This window comes from Macaca nemestrina, chromosome 7 (assembly GCF_043159975.1).
Source record: "Macaca nemestrina isolate mMacNem1 chromosome 7, mMacNem.hap1, whole genome shotgun sequence".
Lineage (NCBI taxonomy): Eukaryota > Metazoa > Chordata > Mammalia > Primates > Cercopithecidae > Macaca > Macaca nemestrina.
In genome coordinates, this window is record NC_092131.1 from 147,830,564 (window position 1) to 147,855,859 (window position 25,296).

Here is a 25,296-nt window from a genome sequence, read left to right on the forward strand (position 1 = left end):
GGCAGGTGGATCCCCTAAAGTCAGGAGTTTGAGACCAGCCTGGTTAACATGATAAAACCCTGTCTCTACTAAAAATACAAAGTAAGTCAGGCAAGGTGGTGGGTCTCTGTAATCCCAGTTACTCAGGAGACTGAGACAGCAGAATCACTTGAACCCAAGACGCAGTGGGTGCAGTGAGCCGAGATTGCGCCACTGCACTCCAGTCTGGGTGACAGAGCAAAACTTTGTCAAAAAAAAAAAAAAAAAGTTATGCATGGGTAATTACATGGTACAATAAAAAGTTTCAATCTTAGCCTTTAGGTAAAATAAAGATAATGATGTTGAAAAATTTAAAAGAATTGAAAGAGCCCAATGGGAGGAAGATGGAAAGCAGAGATTAGACAAAGAAAAGTCATTAGAAAACTACTCACGGGGAAATACAATTGGGAACCAATTTAGCTCCTAGTAATCCTGGAGGACCAAGTTTTAAAACTAGAGCATATCTAACAGAGTTGATAAGCTGAAGTTATGAACAAGTATGTGGTTATATATTGTTTTGCTTATACAATGCCAAACTCAGCTTAATATGTTTTCTTATAAAGCAAAAAACAAGCAAACAACAACAACAAAAAACAGTGACCTCAGAAATATATCATACTATATAAAACCTAGTTAAAAATTCAGTTTGGAAGAGTCTTACTTGCCTTCATCTAACATTTGCTTTCTAGAATTTGCCTCTCCCAAGTAAACTTAATGTTTCATGGATAATCACACATTTTTTGATATCTAGTGGAGCAAGTACACTATTCAGGAAAGGATAGGCAGTAGACACATTCTTTTAAAAAAATAGAGATAGGGTTTTGCTGTGTCACCAAGGCTGAAATGCAGGGGAGCTATCATAGTTCACTCTAACTTCCAATTCCTGGGCTCACTCTAACCACCTTAACCTCCTAAGTAGGTGTGACTATAGACACATACCACTACACCCAGCTAATTAAAAAAAATTGTAGAGATAGGGTCTCACTAGCCCAAGCTAGAATACATTTGTAAAAGTCAATTTTATAGAAGTAATAGCTACATATGTCATAGTATGCATTAGAAAACTTCAATATAACAAAAAAGATGTGTCATCAAGGGGGAAGTAATCTATGAAATCCACATAACCAAAAAAGGATTAGTATCCACAATATTTTTAGATTTTTCTATAAGTTAATAAGCAATAGACAAGCAAACCAAGAGAAACACACACAAAAGACTGACAGGCAATTCACAGAACATAAAACTCAAGCGTTCATTGATCATATGTGAAAATATTTCAAACTCACCAATATTAGAATAGTGTTCATCTCCAAAGGTCAAAAAAGGAGTGGGATGGGATTGGAAAATATAAAGCAAAATACTATTTTATGTGTAATGTTTAATGTCTTTAAACAACAGCAGAGAAATACTGGAAAATGTCAACATATGGTTATAGTTAGTAGGTAGTAAGCATATACATGTTTGATTTGCTTTCTATATTTTCTTTTGTATTCCTGAAATTTTAAAAAATAATTTCAACATTTATTTTAGACTCATGAGGTACATATGTAGGTTTGTTACGTGAATATATTGTGTGATGCTGAGGTTTGGGGTACGACAGATCCCCTTACCCAGGTACTGAACATAGGACCCAACAGTTAGTCTTTTAAGCCTTCTCCCATTGCCAATAGGCCTAGTTTCCATTGTTCCCATCTTTATAAGCTCTCACTTATAAATGAGAATATGCAGTATTTAGTTTTCCTTTCCTGTGTTATTTTGTTTAGGATAATGGCCTCCAGATGTATCCATGTTGCTGCAAAGGACATTATTTCATTCTTTATTTATGGCTACATAGTATGCTGTGGTATGTATATTTTCTTTATTTATCCAGTCTACCGCGGATGGGCACCTAGATTGATTCCATGTCTTTGCTTTTGTGAATAGTGCTGTGATGAATACATGAGTGCATTTATCTTTTTGTAGAAAAACTGATCTTCTTTTGTATAGATTCTCAGTAATGGAATTGCTAGGTCAAATCGTAGTTCTGTTTTAAGTTTTTTGAGAAATCTCCATACGGATTTCCACAGTGGCTGAACACATTTATATTCCCACCAACAGTGTATAAGTATTCCCTTTTTTCTGCAGCCTTACCAGCATGTATTGTTTTTTGATGTTTTAATAATAGTCATTCTGCATGCTTATAGATGTGTAGAATCAATATTGTGAAAATGACCATACTGCCAACAGCAATCTATACATTCAATGCAATTCCCATCAAAATACCACCACAATTCTTCACAGAACTAGAAAAAACAGTCCTAAAATTCATACGGAACCAAAAAAGAGCCCACATAGCCAAAGCAAGACTAAGCAAAAGGAACAAATCTGGAGACATCACATTACCTAACTTCAAACTATACTATAAGGCCATAGTCACCAAAACAGCATGGTACTGGTATAAAAACAGGCACATAGACCAATGGAAGAGAATAGAGAACACATAAATAAACCCACATACTTACAGCCAACTGATCTTTAACAAAGCAAACAAAAACATAAAGTGGGGAAAGAATACCCTATTCAACAAATAGTGCTGGGATAATTGGTGAGCCACATGTAGGAAAATGAAACTGGATCTTCATCTCTCATCTTACACAAAAATATACTCAAGATAGATCAAGGAACTTAAATCTAAGACCTGAAACTATAAAAATTCTAGAAGATAACATCAGAAAAACCCTTCTAGACATTGGCTTACCCAGAGACTTAATGTCCAAGAACTCAAAAACAAATGCAACAAAAACAAAGATAAATAGGTGGGATTTAATTAAACTAAAGAGCTTCTGCACAGCAAAAGGAACAGTCAGCAGAGTAAACAGTCAACCCACAGAGTGGAGAAAATCTTCACAATCTATACAACTGTCAAAGGACTAATATCCAGAATCTACAAGAAACTCAAACAAATTAGTAAGAAAAAATTATTATCAGAAAGTGGGTGAAGGACATGAATAGACAATTCTCAAAAGAAGATATACAAATGACCAACAAATAGATGAAAAAATGCTCAACATCATTAATGATCAGCAAAATACAAATCAAAACCACAATGCAATACCACATTACTACTAGAAGAATGGCCATAATAAAAACATTAAAAAAAAAAAAAAAGATGTTGTCATGGATGCAGTGAAAACAGAATACTTCTACATTGCTAATGGAATGTAAACTAGTACAACCACTTTGGAAAACAGTGTGGAGATCCCTTAGAGAACTAAGAGTAGAACCACCATTTAATCCAGAAAACTCACTACTGGATATCTACCCAGAGGAAAAGAAGTCCATGCACAAAAAATATACTTGCACATGCAGGTTTATACCAGCACAATTTACAATTCCAAAAATATGGAATCAGCCTAAATGCCCATAAATCAATGAGTGAATAAAGAAACTATGATATCTATATCTATATCTCCACATAATGGAATACTACTACTCAGCCAGAAAAAGGAATGAACTAATGGCATTCACAGGAACCTAGATGGAACTGAAGACTATTATTCTAAGTGAAGTAATTCAGGAATAGAAAGCCAGACATTGTATGTTCTCACTCATAAGTGGGAGCTAAGCTATGAGGACGCAAAGGCATAAGAATGATACAATGGACTTTGAGGACTCTGGGGAAAGGGTCGGAGGGGTGTGAGGGATAAAAGACTACAAATTGGGCTCAGTGTATACTGCTTGGGTGATGGGTGCACCAAAATCTTACAAATCACCACTAAAGAACTTACTTACATAACCAAATACCACTTGTTCCCCAAAAACCTATGGAAATAAAAATTTAAAATAATAAAATAAAAATAATAATAATAGCCATTACTACTGGTGTGAGATTGTATCTCATTGTGGTTTTGATTTAAATTGTGTTTTTGAAATATTTCTTAATAAATTAACACATAGGCCAGGTGTGGTGACTCATGCCTGTAATCCCAGCACTTTGGGAGGCTGAGGAGGGTGCATCACCTGAGGTCAGAAGTTCGAGACCAGCCTGGCTAACATGGAGAAACCCCGCATCTACTAAAAATAAAAAAAAAATTAACTGGGCATGGTGGCTCATGTCTGTAATCCCAGCAACTGGGGAGCCTGAGGCAGAAGAACTGCTTGAACCCAGGAAGCAGAAGTTGCAGTGAGCTGAGATTGCGCCACTGCACTCCAGCCTGGATGACAGAGTGAGACTCCTTCTCAAAAATTAAATAAATGAAATAAAATGATATGGGAGGCAGTGTGAGTTAGGGGAAGAACATAGAAACGGGAGTTGGAATCCTAATGTGTAGTCCCAAATCTTTCACCTACCCACTGTGTGACCTTGAGAAAATCTCTTCATTCTTCTGAAACTGATTCTTCAGCTAAAACCTTAAACAATATGTGCCTTTACTACATAAAGTTATTGGAAGGAGTGAATTAGTTCATGTATGCGAAGGTGATATTCAAATGTGAAGAAAAGATATGGAAATTTTCAAATTTGCAGTTAATATGAAATTAAATGAACATACTTTTCTATTTACTCTCATGCTAAATGTATTGAAACAGATATTAGAAACAAAAGTGGGGATTATAAAAGACATACATATTTTCTTACCGGGTCTATTAGCTGGGAGTAGAGTTCATGGCAATTGTCAAAAATATACTTGTATGTAGAATCCAGGCAAGCCCTTACGCAGTCTTTCACCACCATGCTTGCTTTTGGGGGGCTTTGCAGCTCCAGAACCTGACAGATAAAGACAGATGCTTATTTTCTCAAATGCAACAATAACACATTGTAATCTAGTATAAACTACTCAAATATATATTCAATAAAGACTTTTAGTTGATTTTTCTATGTTCAGTAAGTGTCATCTTACCATGTGGTTTTAAATGTGTAAACATTTCAACTTTCTGATATAAAAACTTATTGAAAATGATAATGGTTATAAACACTCAAATAAAAACACTTAACGTGACCAGTTAATAGTGTTCATGCATTCTTTGATTTCATTCCATTCCATCACTCAACAAATATTTATCTCTTCCTATATGTCAGATAATGGTGATACAGCAATGAACGATAGAAATAAAAATCCCTTTCCTCATGGGCTTAAGTTCAAGTAGATAATAAACAAAATAAATATATAAGATATATTACATGATGATGCATGTTGAAAAGTAAAACAGAAGAAGGATAGGAAGTGTTTCAATGGAATAGACCGAATACAATAAACAGCAATGGTAAACGAAGATGTAGGGTGAGAACAAGGGGAAACTACATATAGACGATTATAAGAATCTTAGCTTTTAGTGAGGTGGGAAGGAATTGGATAGTTTAAGCATAAGAGCAAAATGGCCTAATTTTAGCAAAATAACTATCTTTATAAGGCTCCCTTATGCTGCCTTAAAGTGGGCTATGAAAAAAATAGAAAGACCAATTATGAGAATAATGTTAAAATTTAGTCTAGAGAAGATGATGCTTGATCAAGGTGGTAGGATTATAAATTATTAGAAGAAATCATATTCCGATAAATTTTAGAAAAAAAGAGCGAACAGGATTTCCTGACAGACTGGATGACTTGTGTGAGAACTGACTCCAGTTGTCCCCAGTATTTTAGCCTGAGCAACTGTTATAAGGGAGGTGACTTCAATTTAAATGGGAAAAACTGTGGATGGGAGCTCAGGAGCTCAATTCTGAACAGTTTAAGAAGCCTATTAGGCATATACATGAATTTCAAGAAGGTATTTGGAAAAATGAATCTACAGTTGTGGAAAAGTTCTGGTTAGAGATATAAATTTGGAAATTATTATCTTACAGAAGAATGTAAAGAAACAACACTGGTTGAGTATGGATAGTGAAGAGAAGAGGTCCAAGAAATAAATCCGGTTAAATCTTACATAATTCTAAATCTGTGACAACAGACAAATGAGAAAGAATAAAGCAGTAGAGAGCCCCCACCCACCCCCACAAGAACTAATGGTATAGGCGGGAAATATAACATGCGATGTTGACAAATTATTTTTGGGAAGTGAGAGAGTAAAAGTCTGATTGCAGTGTGGTCAAAAACTAAGTACAGAGTTGAAGTTTTAATATTGTTAAAATGTCAGTTCTCTCCAGATTGATCTATAGATGAAATGAAATCTCAATTAAAATCCTAGAAAGAACGATAATCACCTATACAACTGTGAAAAATAAAGAAACAAGGTGGGATGCACATTATCTTTTTTTTTATGATTTGCTATGAGGTCACAGTAATCAAGACAGGATGGTAGTGGTGGATGTACAAACAATTGAACAGTATAGAGAGTTCAGAAATAGACCCATACATATATGGTCAATTTAATTTTTTATAATAATACCAAAAACAATTTAATGGAGAAAGGAAAATCTGTCTAATAAATGCTGCTGGAACTCTTAAACATAAATATGTAAAATGTTATCCTTGATTCACACTTTATACCTTATACCAAACAAAAACAACCACCAAAAAAATCCCCAAAATTCTAAATAAAACATATGCCCAAATATAAAAGGTAAAACCAATCTTTCAGAAGAAACACACCAAAAAACCTCTTTGTGATGTTGGTTTAACCAAGAGTATTATCCATAATTAGAAAAAAAAATGATAAAGTAGACCAAAATGTAAAACTTGCTATATAATATATTTTTAAGACAATTAAAAGATAAGGCACAAACAAGGCAAAAATAATAGCAAATCACATATCTGCCAAAAAAAAATGTATCCAAAACATATAAAAACTCTCAAAACACAAGACTATTGTATTCTTGAAAAATGCAAGAAAGTAGATTTTAGATATTCTCCTCACAAAAATGATAACTTTGTGAGGTAATGCATATGTTAATTAGCTAGATTTAGCCATCCTGCAATGTATATATATTTTAAAACAATATGTTGTACACAATAAATACATGCAATTTGATCTATCAATTTAAAATAATTAAAATTAAATTGCCCTTAATAGTAAGAAAGCCAGCTAACAAATATGGGTAAAAATTTCAACATTCTTCACAAAAGAAGATATTCAGATAGCAAGTCAACCCCCCAAAATTCTCAATGTTATTAATTTTTAGACAAATAAAATTAATACATTAAGATAATGCAACATCACTTCTACTAGAATACATACATACATACATACATACATACAAACATACATACATAACATGGAAAATCCCAAGAGTTTTGCTAGAGGATGTAGAAGAATTGGGACTCTCACACGCTGCTGCTGAGGATTTAACCCAAGGAACATAAAAATGTATGTTTACAACTATAATCCCATGCTTATTTAAAATGGTTTTATTTGTAATAAACCAAAATTGGAAATAATTCAGATATCTGTCAGTGAGGGAATGGATAAATTGGTAGTACATATATAACAAAGAATTACTACTTAGCAATTAACAGTAGTGGATTGTTGATACACTCAACACCAATGAATCTCTTTTGTGTTATGGTACATTGTGTACAATTTCATTTACATGATGTTCTAGGAAAGGCAAAGCTATAGGCAAAGAACAAATCAGTGGTTACCAGCATGTGGGAGAAGGGTTGACAACAATGGTGTAGCACAAGGGAATTGTGTAGGCTCATGGAACTGTTCTATATCTTATTGCTCTGGTGGTTATATAACTACACATTTATCAAAACTAATAGGACTGTGCAACAAAAGAGTGATTTTTACTCTCTGCAATGAGAAAAAAGGATAACAGGAGAAGAAAATTTGTTCAAAGGATAATATAAGGAAATTAACTGGAAGGAAATGTATGGATGACTATTTCAAGGAGTTTTGCTATTAAGGGAAATGAACTGGGGTAGTAGCTATAGAAGAAAGTGAAACCAAGTGGTATTTTGAAGACTGTAAAATCAATAGCACGTACATAGGGGAAAGCTGACAATTCAGGAAAATGGAGAGGATTGCTGGACCAGTATTTTAGTGCACAAGAGAAGACAAAATCAATTGCACAAGTAGAAGAGACCACATTTTCTAAGAAAACAGATGGCTCATCAATAGTAAAAAAGAAAGAATATGTGGACACATACAAGGAAGTACCTACTGGGGTAGGTGGTGAGAGTGTGTGATTGGAGCTTGAGGATGCTCCTCTTTCTTTCCTCCTATTTTTTTTTTTCATTGAAATAGGAAGCGAAGTCATCAGCTGGTAGTGAGGGTTGGGGAAGAGTAGTTACAAGTTTAAGGAGATAGTGTTTTTAATCAAGGAGGCATGGCAGATGGGTAGCACTGTGCTGGCACGCCCCACCCTCACTCCCATTCCTCACTCCTCAGTGTCAATGGCAGATGTCACCTGTCAATCTAAGTCAACTTGATTGGGTCTCGCCATCATTATCTGCACATTGTTCCAGTAGCTACTGACAGTAGATTAGAATTGATGTAAATTCTATTTATCCTAGTCACCTAGTTAGCCTGATTTTAAACCAAATGAATTTTAATTCAACTTTAAAGAATCTAAATGAGCACTGATATAGTATGGTTTCCCTTCGTGTCTCTCTTTCATTACAAAATGCCACTTTTAGAGGTTCTAGTGAAAAAAATTATGGGCAAATGCAAAGAAAAAAAATTGTCTCTATTTAGGAATTTTCTGAATAAGCATCGTAATACTCTCTTTCAAAGAGCATGTATTTTAGCCCATAGCCTGGCAAGTAGTTTCTGAAAATGCTTTACATAAGTTGCACTGCAGGCCAGAACTATGACTGCAGAGAACTTACAATTAGAGCAGAAATGATATATCTAAGAAATGCCTGGTTTGTAGGGCCTAGCCAATGATACCAATAGATAGGTGATCAAATATATTCCTACACAGACATTCCTAGTGCTGAAAATGGAAGTTGCCACAATTGTGGTAAACTTAAAAGAGTCAGCCACGTTCTTGTAGCAAAAAAGTCAGCAAAACATCTAAGTTAAAACTAAAATTAGAAGTGAACTCCATTTCAATTTAACATTCTTTGGAAATTTTTTAAGTGCCACATCCACTTACTAGAGAGCTTTATCTAAGACAGATTTAACTGAGAACTAAATTAGAGCCAAATGTATCAGAGTATTTTAAATGTCTAGGATAACCTCTTCTTCACTATACCTTATATTGGAAGATTCATTGAGTTCAGTCAAAGATAGTACAGCTTAATCCATGGGGTTGACACAGTACTTGATCAAGAGGAGGGTAAAGCAAGACTTTACCAGGGGATGAATGTATTCTATGTCACACCAAAACAGTGACAGAAATAAAATGAGATACCTTCATCCTAAAAAAGGTGATACTTGTTAGCAGGTCAACAGTTGATTTCAGGTCTTGCAGTCTTTCAATATTGCTTGCAGGAAAGTTTTCCTGGTTAATCAGGAAACAGAAAATGGATAAGGTTGTCAGTAGTAAATCTCCAGTGGGAAAATAAACTAAAATTAGCTTCTCATAAAAGAAAATGGAAAGTAAACTGTATACAATTTTAAAAATACCCCTAAAGTATTCTTACAACATTTTTATCATAAAACATTATAGAATATAAACAATTTGGAAATATTATATTTTTATACTTTTGGAAAGCTGCACTCTTCTATTTATAGTTACAATGCAATAAATGCAAAACAATATCATTATTAAAATGTTATGATGTTATTAATGCTTGCTTCTAAAATAGTCTTGCTACTAAAAGGAAGAACTGTAGCATACATAGGAAAAATTTTTCATGATTTTCTCAAGATAAGTATTTTTATAAAAAATACTTCAGCAATTATACATGTGCTGCATTTACTTTTAGTCACAAAAAACTTTAAAAGTTAAAAAAATAAGTTTGCATCGTATAGTCTTTCCTGAAACACTATGGATTTTAACAAAAGGTTTCTTTTAGCAAGGTTTGATGAGAAGTATCATTTGAAAATACAGATGTTCATAATTTGAAGGAATGAAAAGTTATAATTATGAAATGTTTGAACTAAGAAAGAATTTTTACTTTGGTCAATTTCACATATTAACATGCTTTTCTAAAGAGCCTTTAGGAAACCCACAGCTAATTACGAGATATTCATGAACTTGAACAGGGTTAGTGTGCCTATGATGAGGTGACTTCAGGCCCTTGTTGCCCCCAAAAATCTCTCCCAATAGCTTAATGGTTGTCCTCTTCTCATTATGTTGGCCCCAGACCCAACATGAAATGACCAATATGAAATAATACCAAATTAAATTTGGTATTATAACTTCCATAAATATGCAATTAAAGTATCTGTCAATAAGAGACTAATAAAAAATGAATGGATGGGAGATAGATAAGTTCAAATAAGAAAAGATGTATAGGATAAATTGTTAAAGAATGTAAGATATAAGAGCATGTATTAGTTATCATCATAGACATTTTGTAACTAAAATTTGTAACTAAATTTTTGTAACTAAAATATTTTGTAACTAAAATTATATGTGTGTATATTTATCACATATATACATGAATATATTTGTGGTATGTGTATGTGTTTCCCCAGGAGGTGATATGTAGAATTGTTGACAATGAATTCTGTACAACTTTGCAAGAGCACATGGTACTCTTGGTACCCTAATCCAGGAGGAAAGAGAATGAAGCAGTAAATTAAGTAGGAAGCTCAGAAATTGAGGAAGTATCAGCGGAATATTTCACTAACAAACGATGAGCTTTCAGAATGAGGACTGGGCCATAGTCTACTTCATGAATTAGCTGAGGGTCATTGAATCTGATGGCTATTTTAGAAATTACAAAATTAAAGCTGCATGTGCGCGCACACACACACACAGAGTATTGTTGTAGTCTACGTAGGGTAAAGAATCTGAACAACAAAGGAGACCTAATGGATTATTTCTAAGGGTGACAGCACCTGAGATCAATATTTTTATTTTTCTATTCCATGATGGGTGATTTTTATATAGCAAGAAATTATCTAAACCAAACACAGCAGTTTTCTTTTATGCAAGTAAATTTCTACATACCCTATACTTTGACAGATCAATCCTCAGAGAGTTATGCAACTGGTCCAGTAGTTTTATGAATTTTTCCCTCTGTACAAAGCAAACACAAAATAGGAGAATGGAAATAAATGACCACTCTAGAGGCCTCATAATAATTCTGAGTTTTGTCTCTATTTTATAGAAAGGAAGGATCAGATATATTAATGACTTGTCCAAGATCATAAAGTTACTATGTGGCATAGCAGTGATTCAAACTCAGGTCTCTTTGATACCAAATTCATGTTCTTTTCAATAAGTCATACTTCCTCTCTATGATGAATGAGAAATGTGTAATTGTTCTAACAAAGTATCTAGAGACTTGCATTTGGTAGAAAGAGATCAGACAAATAAATTGCCAGTACATTTCTCTATGTGTAATAATTCACAACAATACAATGTATCAGCAAAAGAAAATGCAACCCATTCTTGTTTTTATTCCTGTACTTCATGCCCCTTCTCCAGACAATATATTACAGTTTTTTACACTTCTACCTCCTACGGAAGTGGGAGCAGGTGTTGTTTTTGTCAAAACCAATTTCAAAAAAATTTTCTTTTTGGAAGCAAATGTAGACTTTATAATCTGAAAGGATCAATTGCTTTTAAAGGCTGTGTATGATTTAGTGCTAAAATTAGTATAAAAATGCAGCCAAAAAACTGCCGTTGCTTCCACTTGATGCAGTATCAGTGTTGAACTGTCCTCTTCACAGAAGTATTTGAAGATGGTGAGAATAAAGAGTTTTTCTCTTATTAAGTGTATGGTTAAAGTTGGATGGATTAAATAAAAACAAAATCAAAACACAAAAGTCACACATGCAAACCTTAGAGGTAGACACTCCACTATTCTGAATTGCAGTTTTCTCATCAAAAATTAAAAAAAAAAAAGGGAGAGGTAAGATTAAATGACATAAAACATCCCTGCCAACATTAATATTCTGTAAACACCACATTGCACTTTGGAGGATATTGACAAAAATGAAAACTTTTCCCAGTAGTTTCACATAGGAGGTGGATTTATGGGGTATATAAGTCACTGATCTTGATGGAGTGAGCTGAATATTAACAGGAGGTGGTAAATTGTTCCTAAGCTGAAACTCCAGTTTTCTGAATGAACTGCCATCATCAGATTTATACCTCAGTGAAGAAAGTTTGAGTATCATCTCTGTGTTAACCTCTGTGGAGGCAATAGAGGAGCCTGAGAAATGAGTCCTGCCTTCCAGAAGCGTGTAATCTTGTTAGGCAGGTTAAGACCCTTTATCCCAACAAAGCTACAGAAAATACAGATGAGTTGAACATCTTAGATCTTTCTCTACCACTCTCCATTATACCTTCCCAGGGGATGAGGCAAGCTATGCAGTCCTTTCTTAACTCTCCAACTTCCATGCATTTGGGTTGGTGGCCCTCAATCCAGATAGAAAAAGAGAAGAACCACTAAAATAATTAGTTTAGGCCACAGTAAAGTTAATCATTCAGATGGTTAAAGTGAGGGTGATTCGTACCACATCTCTAGATGCCTCATCTTATCTCTGTGATTGGCACAAATCATCAAGACGGTTGAAGTGACTGATCAACCATACTATGGCCCAAATCATTGGCCCTCATACTTACTGGGGCAAATGGTGCTGGTTGTCTGCCCAATATCCATTCTTCCACTGCTTCTTACTAAAAGAATATCATAAGTCAAATGTGCCCATATGAAATGCTCACCTTCTCAGAGCTCTTTTCCTCCGAGGATGACCACATGACATGGTTTGGCCAATGAGATGTAGACAGCTTATTAAATAAAATAGATCCAGCTACCATACCACCAACGACTTACTGTTTTGAAATATTGAAAAAGAGTGCTTGGCAGATAGTGTTTGTTACATTAGTGTTTGCTGTATAATTCTTTGTTAGGTATACCTTTCAGACTTTTAAACTTTTGCCCTTTGTGCTTCTTCCCTTTTCCCACCTAAAACTCTAATAGGCTCCAGAAGATAGAGCACTTATTTCATGCCCATTAGATGAAAATGGAAAGAATGAACGGAGAAAAAAAGGATTGCCTACATCCATCCTACCCCTGCTGCCCACTCTTGTAAAATATTACAATACTGAGCAGTTATACCAGCTCTAAACTCCTTACCTCTGGACTTAGTTTCCATGGGTCGGGGAGCAAAGGGGAAAATCTTATTAAGTTAAATGTATTTTAGTGAGTTTCTGTTTCATGCAGTTGAACAGAATTCTGACTGATACAATCCACACATTTGGTTTCCCTACCTAGTCTTCGGTGCCCAGCTGGAAAATTTATGTTCAAGGAAAATAGAAAACTGTGAAGAAAACTGCTGGGCTTCTTGTCACTGAATCCAGAACAACATCAGATGATGTGAAATTAAAAGTACACTGCTGATTGAATTTTTACAGAGATTCTTTAAACAGCAGGATGGCCTGAAATTTCATTTTATTTACAACAATTTCTATTTAACTAGAGTGAGATTGCCTTTGCAGAGCAGAGGAGGCCTACTGCCTGTAGGGTGTGATTTGAGGAATAACGAAAGACTGGGTGATTAAAAAATGTTTCCCCGAGGGACATGGCACAATATCTAAAACTGCCACATTATTCAGTTTTTTTATTAAATAAGGTCCACATATCTCTAGTAGGGGCAAATCAATAATAAAAATAATAATAAATATTATAATAGGTTCACAAATACAGTTAGAAAGAATAAGATCCAGTGTCTGGTAACACAAAGGGCAACTATAGTTAACAATAATTGGTTGTGTATTTCAAAATAACTAAAAGAGTGGAAGTGGAAAACTCCCAACATGAAGAAATGATAAATGCTTGAGATGACAGATAATCCAGTTATTCTGATTTTATCATTACATATCGTATGCATGTATCAAAATTTATCTTGTACCCCATAAATATGTACTACTATTATGTATCCAATTAGAAATTTAAATAAATTTTTTAAAATAAATAAAAGATAAATCCAAGCAAAAAAAACCCCCAACTTGGTTTAATTAGTTGACCAGAATAACTAGACCAGGGATTGGCAAACTGTCTACAAAGGGCTAGTTAGGAAATATTTTTTACTTTGCCAACTCTGTCTCAAGTATTCAGTCTCACACTGTAGCACAGTAGCTGCCAGAGACAATATGTAAACTAATAGGCATGATTGTTTTCCAATGAAACTTGATTTATGGACGTGAAAATTTGAATTTTAGATAGTTTTAATGTGTCACAAAATAACAGTCTTTAAAATTTTTTTTCAACATTAGAAAATATTAAAAAAAATATTCTTAGCTTATGGGCCTTACAAAACCAGTTGGTGAGTTGGTGGACTGCATTTGGCCCATGGGCAGGGGGAAGAGGCAGTTGCTCCCCTGACTGTGCACGTTCAGGAAGTTCCCACTAGGATTTGGGGAACTGTGGAACCAAAAGCTCTTGTAAGGAAGGAGTATGATAACCTCTGCTTCACTCTCAGCTTCTCTCATTATTTTCTTTCTTTCTTTCTCAAAGTCTGGCTTCAACAGCAGGGATGAATTTAACCAGAAGCTAATGATGCTTAAGCTCCTCAGCCCTCACCTGCTTCAGCATCCCTGGGAGGAGCTAGCCATGTATTCATGCTATCTTAGATTTTTGTAAAATTTTCAGGAATAAGATAAAAATAATTCAGAACACAACAAGCAAATTGTAATACTTTTTTTTCCAGATCATACCAAAAACAGCAATTCATTAAGAAAGACTTTTCAAACAGAAGTAATGCATAGGCAATTTTGATAATTTTAAAATAATTCAATTAGTCTTAGACATATGAACATACTGGACATACATTTACAACTCTTATTGATTTGAGATTAATTCTGATACCAAGAGAAATATCATACAATTATGGAATACCACTAAAATGATGCTTTCAATGACAAAATAATTAATACATTTCACCAATTCAAAGTATATTTAAAGAGTCCCTTCACAGGAAAACTTGAAAAGCATTGAAATGTTATTGTTCACTGATGAAGACATCCTTAACTTCCCCTCAGCCTGGTTAGACAGGCTTCTTCCTGACTCTAGGTCTCAACCTCCGTTTTCTTAAAGCATTTTATTTAGAAAACTTTTAATTGTAAATTCCTTTTCTGCCCCTTCACATGGAAATATTTTGTAAAGCCTCTTGCTGGTTTCATAATCCAAAAATGTCTTCCTGAAAGACTTGGGAGGCTTCCCTTTGAAATGTAATCATCAAGGAGAGAGCACTCCTACCTCTGACCCTCCTTGGGAAGATAGGAGCCTAACTTCCATGGCTGTAATTAGCAAACGAAGATGGCCGAATCACAGAAGAAAAAATGGCAAACTCAAAATTACTCAGTGCACTGGTTACATCCCATTGATCAACCTCTCCACTATCACCCTTCACTACTTTCTCCTGATTTTAGTCCTGCCTTTCATTTCAGTGGAGTTGAGCTCTCACTGAACTCTGACCTCTCTCCCCTATTGCAATAGCCTTGAATAAAGTTCACTTTGCCTGTTCAACTTTGTCAGCTGTAATTTTTGCTTTTACATCACATATAAAAAAAAATTGGTGTTTTCCCAAATTTTGTGAAAATTACTAAAATGCATGTGGCATTGTGAAAGTGAAACAAACTCTTCTAAGGTGTTCATTTAAAAAAGGCAACTCTGCTAAGTAAAAAAAAAAATGTAAAAATATTATTTCAATTTTTTGTCATATGAAGTGATCAAAGAAAATGTAGCCAAAAACGTCCTGAAAGAAAATATTATAAGGTTGATTAGTCAATAAAAATATCACTTATACTTGGTTGTATATATTGAGCATGTATATACTCAAGTTAAAAAAAAGCTCAAAAATATCAATTTTACTATTGATTTATTTGATATTTGTATTTCAAGATAATTCACTAAATATATTTCCTCTTTAGGAAATTTCACCTTCAAAATTAAAATATTGATTGCCTGCCACCTCATGGAGCTTTGTTCCTTTTCAACTCCTGATCTACCCATGAGTGCCTTCAATACACATAGAGACACTTTATCTAATAAAGTTATTTTTCTGGACTCCAAATAGCATTTACACTCAGTGATGTGCTGGTAAAGTGGCTCTCTGAAAGCAAAAAGCCTTGATTTTTAGCATTTGCTAACTTTAATGTTGTAAACACTTTTAATATGTCCAATTTCAAGGATGGCTGTGTTTAACAACCAGCTGGCAATATTCCTGAAAATTTACCAATCAGTTCTCATGAGCAGGTACCAGCCAGCTGTAGCATACCACTATTCTACAATCAATTTTCAACAATCTACTCCCTGAGTTACCTTTTGGACCGAGACTTCACTTTCCAAATGTTAACTGAAAGGTGCTATTGATACGTTCCTCCCACAATCCTCTGTCTCTGCCTGTTTTCTCTCCTCCACTTTCTCTGTCCCTTTCCCCACTTCTCCCCTCATTCTCTCTTGCTATCCATCATGCTTCTCATGGTTCCACTTACCAAAAACTAGAGCTAACGGCAAATCACTTTACCTTCACCCCATTATCTTTATATGAATTTCCTTACCTTCACATGGCCTCTTTTCTGCAAAATTTCAGCCTAGAGTCAATCCAACAATCAGCTATATCTCCTCATAGATCAGCATCAGAATGCTGACACACCCTAAGAAAGTCTCACAGTGACAAGAATTGTGACAACAAATTTATAGTGCCCAACAGCAAATGACACTTTTAGCTTTACTAAGAATTTTTTTTACATGTCCCTGAAACATTCTTTTTTGTATTCCCCTCAGTAGCTTATCTGAACTTTTACCACCCTCTTCCCCTCTGCAACCATTTCACAGCCCTTGTTTTGTAAATGAGCAATTCTTGGCCTTCCAGACAACTTTAAAGAAGGACTAAAAATAAGGTACAACTACCCCAACTTTTCACTTCTATATCAAAAGCTTAGTGTTCTCTGCAAGTACTTTCACACTATTTCCTCGAATTTCAGAGCAGAGCTTGTCCTTTCTTGTGCTAAAGGCTAGCCTCTCCATCTGCCCTCATGACTACACTTCCTTCCTTTCCTCTGAGATAGTACTTATAGTCACTTATTCTCCCATCTGAGAAATTCGCAACCTCACTCTTGCAACTAACTCCTTTCCTAACACTATAAACATGTTTATATTTACCTTATTAAATAGTTTAAAAATCCCTACCCAAGCAGAGAATAAAAATAAAGTCTCTTTTTATATGGAAAAACCTTCTTACTCTTGCCCAATCTCTCTTTTTATCTTCTCGCTTAAGTTCCTTGAAAGAATAGTCTATTTCCTCACCCAATTTCAACCTTTCTTTCAGAATTTTGTTATAAAGTTAATATAGACTTAAGGTATTTTATAAAAAATTTTAGACATCATTCTCAGCAAAGTAACACAAGAAGAGAAAACCAAACACCACATGTTCTCACTCGTAAGTGGGAGTTGAACAATGAGAGCACATGGACACAGAGAGGGGAACATCACACCCTGGGGCCTGTCGGGGGTTGGGGGCTGGGGGAGGGATAGCATTAGGAGAAATACCTAATGTAAATGATGAGTTGACGGGTGTAGCAAACCAACATGGCAAAGTAAACCTATGTAACAAACCTGCACGTTGTGCACACGTACCCCAGAACTTAAAGTATAATAATAACAAAAAGACTGTTGTATAAAGATTAATACAAAACAAAACCAACAAAATGTCAGCTGTAATCCAACCAGGTGGCTATATCATTGGTATTTTAGCACATTTCCTTCCAGTCTCATCTCTAAACCTGTATGTGTGTGTGTGAGTGTGTGTATGTGTGCGTGTGTGTTTTCAGTGTTGGAATTAAATTGCATAGAGAGTTTTTTAGCATACTTTTTTCATTTATCATTATATCATGGGTGTTGCTCAATTATAGAACCTCTTCCATAAAAACCTGATTTTGAATGACTGTATCATATTTTAGTGAATAATTGAGCTTTAATTTATATCACTGTGCTTCTATGCCAGCGATATTCAATATTTTGGCTTCTTTGGAAGAAGAAGAATTGTCTCAGGCCACACATAAAATACACTAACACTAATGGTAGCTGGTGAGCAATAAAAATATCATGCATAAGTCTCATAATGTTTGAAGAAAGTTTACGAAGTTGTGTTGGGCTATATTCAAAGCCACGCTGGGCTGCATGTGGCCCACAGGCCATGGGTTGGACAAGCTTGTTCTATGCCATTCACTGAACAAACTTCATGAAATCAGGCTTCAACCACAATTGCTTCACTGACTGATGACCTCCTACTTGCCAAATTCAGTGGGTTAATTTAATTCTCCATTTTTCTTGAACTCTCTATGACAGTTAATGATATTATGTACTACTCCTTTCCCAAAATCGTTTACCTTATCTTTCACACTATCACTTTTTTTTTAGAGACAGGGTCTCATTCTGTCTCCCAGGCTAGAGTGCAGTGGTGAGACAAAATCACATTAAAAAAAATCATTGTCATCCAATTGGTCTAGCCAGTTTCCTGGATAAACTTTGCTTGCATCTCTTCTCTATACCCAAGGGTTCTGTCCTTTTCACTTTATTTTTGCACATGTTTCATCTACATCATGATTTCAAATAAGATTCATACATGAAAAGGTCTAAATGTGTAATGGTTTTCTTAAAGACTTGTTTTACAATTCTCACAGGTAAGAAAGCTTTTTACACTGGTTTATTTTTTGGAGTCTCAAAATGTGTGGGTTATGTACCTTTGAAAAGGATCAAGAAGGGAGCATATAATTGTTACTGAGTCCCAGATGACAGAATCAGCTTTAATAGTTAGGTGAATAAAAACCTGAGGCTCCAATGTAGAGGCAGGATATATACTTCAGTATATTTTACTCATCCAATGGCATTATTTTCAATAGCTAGAAAAATATAGTCAAATTTACATACCAAATCACCAACTTTTCATGATGTAGTTTGAAGAAACATTTCTCTTTCTTTTGGTCCTATTCTATAATAAGTTATTGGATTTACAAAATGAAGTTTGTTATAACTACATTGCCACTGAAATACTAAAATGTGCTGAAATCAATCTGCTCTCTCTTCTTCGGGGCAGCAGGAAGAAAAGGAGCATGTTATCTAATTTTCCTCCAGGTAGTTTTTATGGTGGATATTAATCACTTAAACACATCTTTCTCAGAGGGAGAAAGGCTCAGTGTTCCACGATGTTGACTTATTCTTCACAATATACACAGACGGAATATTAGAAGCAAAACAATTTCATAGCACAGAATGTTTTACATCATAGGTAAAAATCCCAAGACAACATGTGCTGTTACTAAGATGAGGGTTTTATAACAAAACTGTTCTATGCTCTGGTATTTGGTAACAACAGGATTTCGTTGAGCTGGTTAGGGAACGTTCTTTGGTTCCAGCTTCTGTAAGAGTCAATCTGTCTAACAAAAGTAGCTGATACTGTAGGTTACACTGTAGGTAAGGCAGGAAAGACAAAATCCTCATATTTTATGCAATGACACTTTTAACTTTTATCAACTGGCTTGCCATCTTGTATCACATTTTATCATTATTTTAAATTTGAGAAACATGTTAAAGTAAGAATTACCTTTTTCACTGAACGTGTTGAGGAACTGAGGCTTTTATGACTAAACTGACTTGCTAAATTTCAATAAAAACGGAAACTCTGTAACTCCTAACCCAAAGAGTAGTCTCCTTTACTGGCATTTTATTTGATTTGGCATTAAATAGCAATTTTAGTTTCCTTTGATTATTCTAATTCACTTCACACACCTCACATGCATTTCTCTCTTAGAGGAAAAGGACAGAAATAGAGTAAACCCAGGAGCACATCTTTTTCCCTACTGTTTTTTCACCCTTTTATTTGCTGTGACTCAACTGTTTCTTTTCTATGACACATAACTCAAAATTTGAGTTCTAAACACTATACTCTGTAACAAAAATCTATTCAGTGAACTAAATTGGAAGTACAGTGGAAACAATATAATGCCATGAAAAATCACTTTCCCACAATTGATCTTAGTTTCCTCCATGAAAAAAAAGAGAACAAAAAACCTGTCTCACAGGATTACTGAACAGTGCTACTGCCTACCCATTTGCCCTGACCAAAAACCTGGGAATATTTCCAGGCATCTTCTTCTTCCCTCCCTGTCCATGTCCCCAAACATACCAAATGCTATTGAGGCTGTTGATTTTATGCCCTGAAAAACTTTGGTATCTATCGTCTGTTCTCCATCTCCACTAATTTTTAATTTTGACTCTTACCACTTCACTAGAAATACTCTTAATTTACATCCTATTTCCAGTCTTGCCAATTTCAGTTACAGTATACTTGTAGAGAAAGTTACAATGATGGATGCAACAGATGAATTCTTGGGGCTCCTTTGATTCCCTGAATTTCTACTTTTCTTTTTTTTTCTTTTTTTTTTCTTTTTTATGAGACAGAGTCTTGCTCTGTCGCCCAGGCTGGAGTGCAGTGGCGCAGTCTCAGTTCGCTGCAAGCTCCGCCTCCCAGGTTCACTCCATTCTCCTGCCTCAGGCTCCCGAGTAGCTGGGACTACAGGTGTCTGCCACCACACCCGGCTAATTTTTTATATTTTTCGTAGAGACAGGGTTTCACTGTGTTAGCCAGGATGGTCTTGATCACCTGACCTCGTGATCCACCCGCCTCGGCCTCCCAAAGTGCTGGGATTCCAGGCATGAGCCACTGGGCCCAGCCTGAATTTCTACTTTTCAAGGCATTCTTGATGTCTTTGCATATGTCAGATGGACGGCCTTAATTAGGCACATATTGTTTTTCTTAGGCTCCTTAAACACCTACTATGTTTTACTTAGAGGATGTGCCACTATCCATCAGTACCAGAAGGAACCAACAGGAAGTGCAAATGGAGTCTAATATGTTCCAGAGAAGGCAGCCAAACTCACACTGACTAGGGAACTGTATCTACAAGACAGTGAATCTGAAATGTTGAATACCAAATTCGCATACGTTGAGAATTCCCTATAAAGTCCCAGCATTCTCTTATAAAATGTATGTTTTTCCCTCATTGGAAAAGATCCTTTAAGATATGAAGATTCAATCTAATGAAAATTCCTATTGAATGTCAAAGTTAATTTACTAGAAAGTTTTCAAATGAACTTTGAGCTGGAGCCCATTATGCTATTCCCTAAAATGTCCTTTCTGCGGTAAGATTCCAAGAATATCTTAAGTTCAAAGTCTCTTGAAATGTAACTCCCATAAGCTACTAGGAATTTTAAAGTTTAAAAGATTATACTTACACCAAAGTTGGTAGCAGCAAATCGATCTGAAGCAGAAACCTGTACATTTGTTGAAATTGTTGTGTGAGCATAAAAAGCATTTATATTAGCCAGCAAGGTGCTCATGACAGCAGGGACACCAGGGCACATGTATTTAGAAGACAGACATGAAAAGTGCCTGCAAGACAAAAAACATTATGTGCTTTTTAAACAGAAATTAATTAATTCATGCAACAACGGAGCTTCTAACATCAGCAATTAAGTAATTCCACAGCTACATCTATGAAAAGGAGAGAAAACTGCACAATCTCTAATTGAAAGAAAAACAATTTCGGCCTTTTGAAAATTTCTAATTTGCAAATGTAAAGTGGCTTAATTAGAGGTTAATTTGCCCTTTTCGCCCATGGATGCTGCCGAGAAAGCATCGTTAAAGTCTCCCTCGCCACTGTTGTCATGTCGAAGTCAGAGTTTTCGAAAGAGCCTGAACAGCTGCAGAAGCTCTGAATCAGAGGGTTGAGCTTTGAAAAAAAAGTTAATGAGAGTCTGAGGAGTGATGGGGAACACTCACAGGCTGTGTGGTAATGAGACACCCAAACACCCAACGCTCCGGGGACTTTGAGTTTGTCACATATGCCACTGCGGAGGAGGTGGATGTAGCCATGAACGCAAGGCCACAAAGGAAGAGTTGTGGAAACAAAGAGAGCTGTCTCAAGGGAAGATTCTCAAAGACCAGATAACCAACCAGGTAACCACTTAACTTTGAAAAAGATCTTTGTGGATAGCATTAAAGAAGACACTGAGGGACAGCACTCGAGAGATTATTTTGAACAGTACAGGGAAATTGAAGTGATTGAAATCATAACTGAGACAGGGGCGAGAAAAGGGGTTTTGCTTTTGTAACCTTTGATGACCATGACTCCATAAATAAGGCTGTCGTTCAGAAATACCTTACTGTGAATGGACACAGTAAGGTAATTGTTGTTACCAGGGCTTTTCTTACCTTCACATTTTCTTACTGTGAAGTAAGAAAAGACCTGTCAGAGCAAGAGATGGCTAGTGTCTCACCCAGTCGAAGAGGTCAAAGGGGTCCTAAAAGCTTTGGTGGTGGTCACGGAGGTGGTTTTGGAGGAATAACAACTTTGGTCATGGAGGAAACTTTAGTGGTTGTATGGCTTTTTTGGCATCTGTGGTGGTAGTGGATATGGTGGCGGTGGGGATGACTATCATGGATTTGGTAAGAATGGAAGCAGTTTCAGAAGTAGTGGAAGCTACAACAATTTTGGCAATGATAAGAGTCAATCTTCACATTTTGGATGAATGAAGGGTGGAAACTTTGGAGGCGGAAGCTCTGGCTCCTGTGGTCATGGAGGCCAATACTCTGCCAACCAGGAAACCAAGGTGGCCATGGTGGTTCCAGTAGCAGCAGTAGCTATGGCAGTGGCAGAAGATCTTAATTAGCAGGAGAAGAAAGCCAGTGAACTGACAAGGAAGCTACAGGTTACAATGCAGTTGTGAATTCAGCCAGGCACAGTGGTGACAGGACCTTGCTGCTGTCAGAGAAGATGGGTTTTAGACAATACTCACGTATATGGGACAAAACCTCAAGGATTATATTTGTGACTAATTGTATAACAGGTTATTTTAGTTTCTGTTTTGTATAAAGCATTCTAGTGAACGTTTTTAATGCACATTTTTTTGCACCCTCGATGTTGATTGCCAAATGTAATAGTTTGATCATAATGTGGAATAAATGTGTCTTAAAAAATATAATGTAATTTGCCACAAAGAAGTGTAAACTCAACTTTGAATATTGCATGTACACACCAAAAGTACAATTTCCGTGGAATTTAGCACCATCAGAAAGCAACTGTGCAGGAGTCTCCCTACTTCCTCATTCCCGCTTCGACTTATTTTGGTTCCTAAAATGCTATATTTTAACCAAAATGTTCTTTTGCATTTGCATGCCTCTCACAGTTGTAAAGTAGCAAGACATCCTCCTCTCATTATACATTGAATGAATAAGTCAGTTTAACCTCTGACTTGAGTCCAGTTTGTATGATTTTTCAGAAAGAAATATCTTCTGTAAGCAATTCTCTTTTCTAAGCACTTTGTTAGACAAGATTTAATTAGGCAAATAGATGAATAGTGAGAACAGATTGAATAATACCAGCTTTATGCTTAAAGATCATTTCTTTTAAACCTTGAATAATGGTATCATTTACACCCATCAGAAGCATCAAGGATCCAATTTTGTTATTTCTCTCAAGGAAACCTGTTTCATTTGAACTACAACAAAATACTTGAAAATAGAAAGCACAGCTTATGAAAAAAGTGAAAGATAAAATATACATGGAGGAAAGAAAATTTCACTATATAATGTGATGCTATGTTGCTCTCATATCTTACTATGCCACCAAGGAATCTAGACATTTCTGAATTTTGTATTATTGAACACATACATAAATAGCTGCCCTGAGTGGCACTCTCACAAAAAATAAATGATGATCCTGAAAACCGTGGCTTTTCTTAGATCTTAACCAGGCACCTTGCTACCCACTTTGTCATAACACTGATGAACAAAAAAGGCTAAATCTTTAAAGGTGCATCTTTAAGAATCACAAATAAAAATTTATGCTATGAGAGTTACATGATTTGTGCAACTTAACCTTGGATTTAGATTATTAATGACTTTAAGGAAATGATAAGTGTTATGACTCTATTATATACTGAATTGATTATAATTAATATTTATTAAGAATTCACAAACAGTATCATTTATTTAACCAAAAAATTAGTTAAAAACAGAAATTAAAAATTCTTAGAGCTCTGCTATCACATTTCTTTTTTTTTTCCCACACTCCCATGTGTATTGAGGCAAAACAGTCAAGGAATAGAATCAACCTAAGTATCTATCAATAGATGAATGAATAAAGAAAATATGGTTATATACACAAGAGAATACTGTTCAGTCATAAAAAGAAGGAAATCCTGCCATTTTCAACAACATGGATGAACCTGGAGGACATTATGTGAAATAAGTCAGACACAGAAAGACAAATACAGCATGATCTCACTCATATGCACAATCTGAAAAGTTGAAGTCAGAGAAGTAGAGAGTTGAAAGGTGGTTACTAGAGGTTGGAGCAGTTAGCAGGTGCAGGGTTGGGAAGATCCTCGTCAAAGGATAGAACATTTTATTTAAATGGGGGGATAAGTTCTAAAGATCTATTTTACAGAATGGTGACTATAGTTAATGATGACATATTGTATTTGTGAAAAATGCTAGGAGAATGGATGTTAAACGTTCTCCCACAAAAATGATAACTATGTGAGATGTGCATATGTTAATCAGCTAGATTTAATCATCCCACAGTGTATATGTTCTTCAAGGCATCATATTGTACATGATAAATATGTATAATTTTATCTGTCAGTTTTTAAAAAAACTAAATAAATTTGAAAGAAAATGACACAATTATTGAACATTGCTCACTACTTAAAAGTCATATGAGGGAAAAGCAAATGCAATATGGGAAGATTAGAAGTATCAAAAACCACCCTTTGCGTAATTTGAGATGGTTAAGCAAAATTCAGGAAACATCATGTAAATAAGTGCAGTCTTGAGTTATATAGTTTTATACAATCTTTGCTACACATTTATCATTAATGCTAACATGTTGTTCACAGAAAAATTAGAAAACAGTAACATCAAACTTACATTCACACTTTAAACTTCTCTTTTAAAAATAACTTCAATGGATACTCAGATAGTAATTATAATACATTCATCTATGAAAATTGATTAGAATTAGTATTAGAATTTATTCTAAGAGTTTTCTAGTATTTAACCATTTTTTTTTTTTTTCCTATTAAAGCCATCTGGTCAGAGTACTGTTTCTTCATTGGCTATGTACTTACTGTATTCCTGGCACTCTTCTTAATGGTAAGGATCTGGAGTTGATTAAAACATAGTCTTGATGTAATAAAATGCATACTCCTAATTAACAAGCACATACCTCAA

At 35.2% G+C, this 25,296-nt stretch overlaps 1 protein-coding gene across 1 annotated transcript in view; it reads right to left on the bottom strand.

Moving 5' to 3' along the window:
• LOC105490028 (unc-13 homolog C) overlaps nt 1-25,296 on the bottom strand; it is a 699,235-nt gene that overhangs the window by 300,338 nt on the left and 373,601 nt on the right. Inside the window, exons 13-16 of the mRNA XM_011755257.3 lie at nt 21,297-21,453; nt 11,000-11,068; nt 9,290-9,379; nt 4,634-4,762 (exon numbers count right to left, since the gene is read on the bottom strand). Coding sequence (XP_011753559.2) covers nt 4,634-4,762; nt 9,290-9,379; nt 11,000-11,068; nt 21,297-21,453 — 445 coding nt within the window. The remainder of the gene's footprint in view (nt 1-4,633; nt 4,763-9,289; nt 9,380-10,999; nt 11,069-21,296; nt 21,454-25,296) is intronic.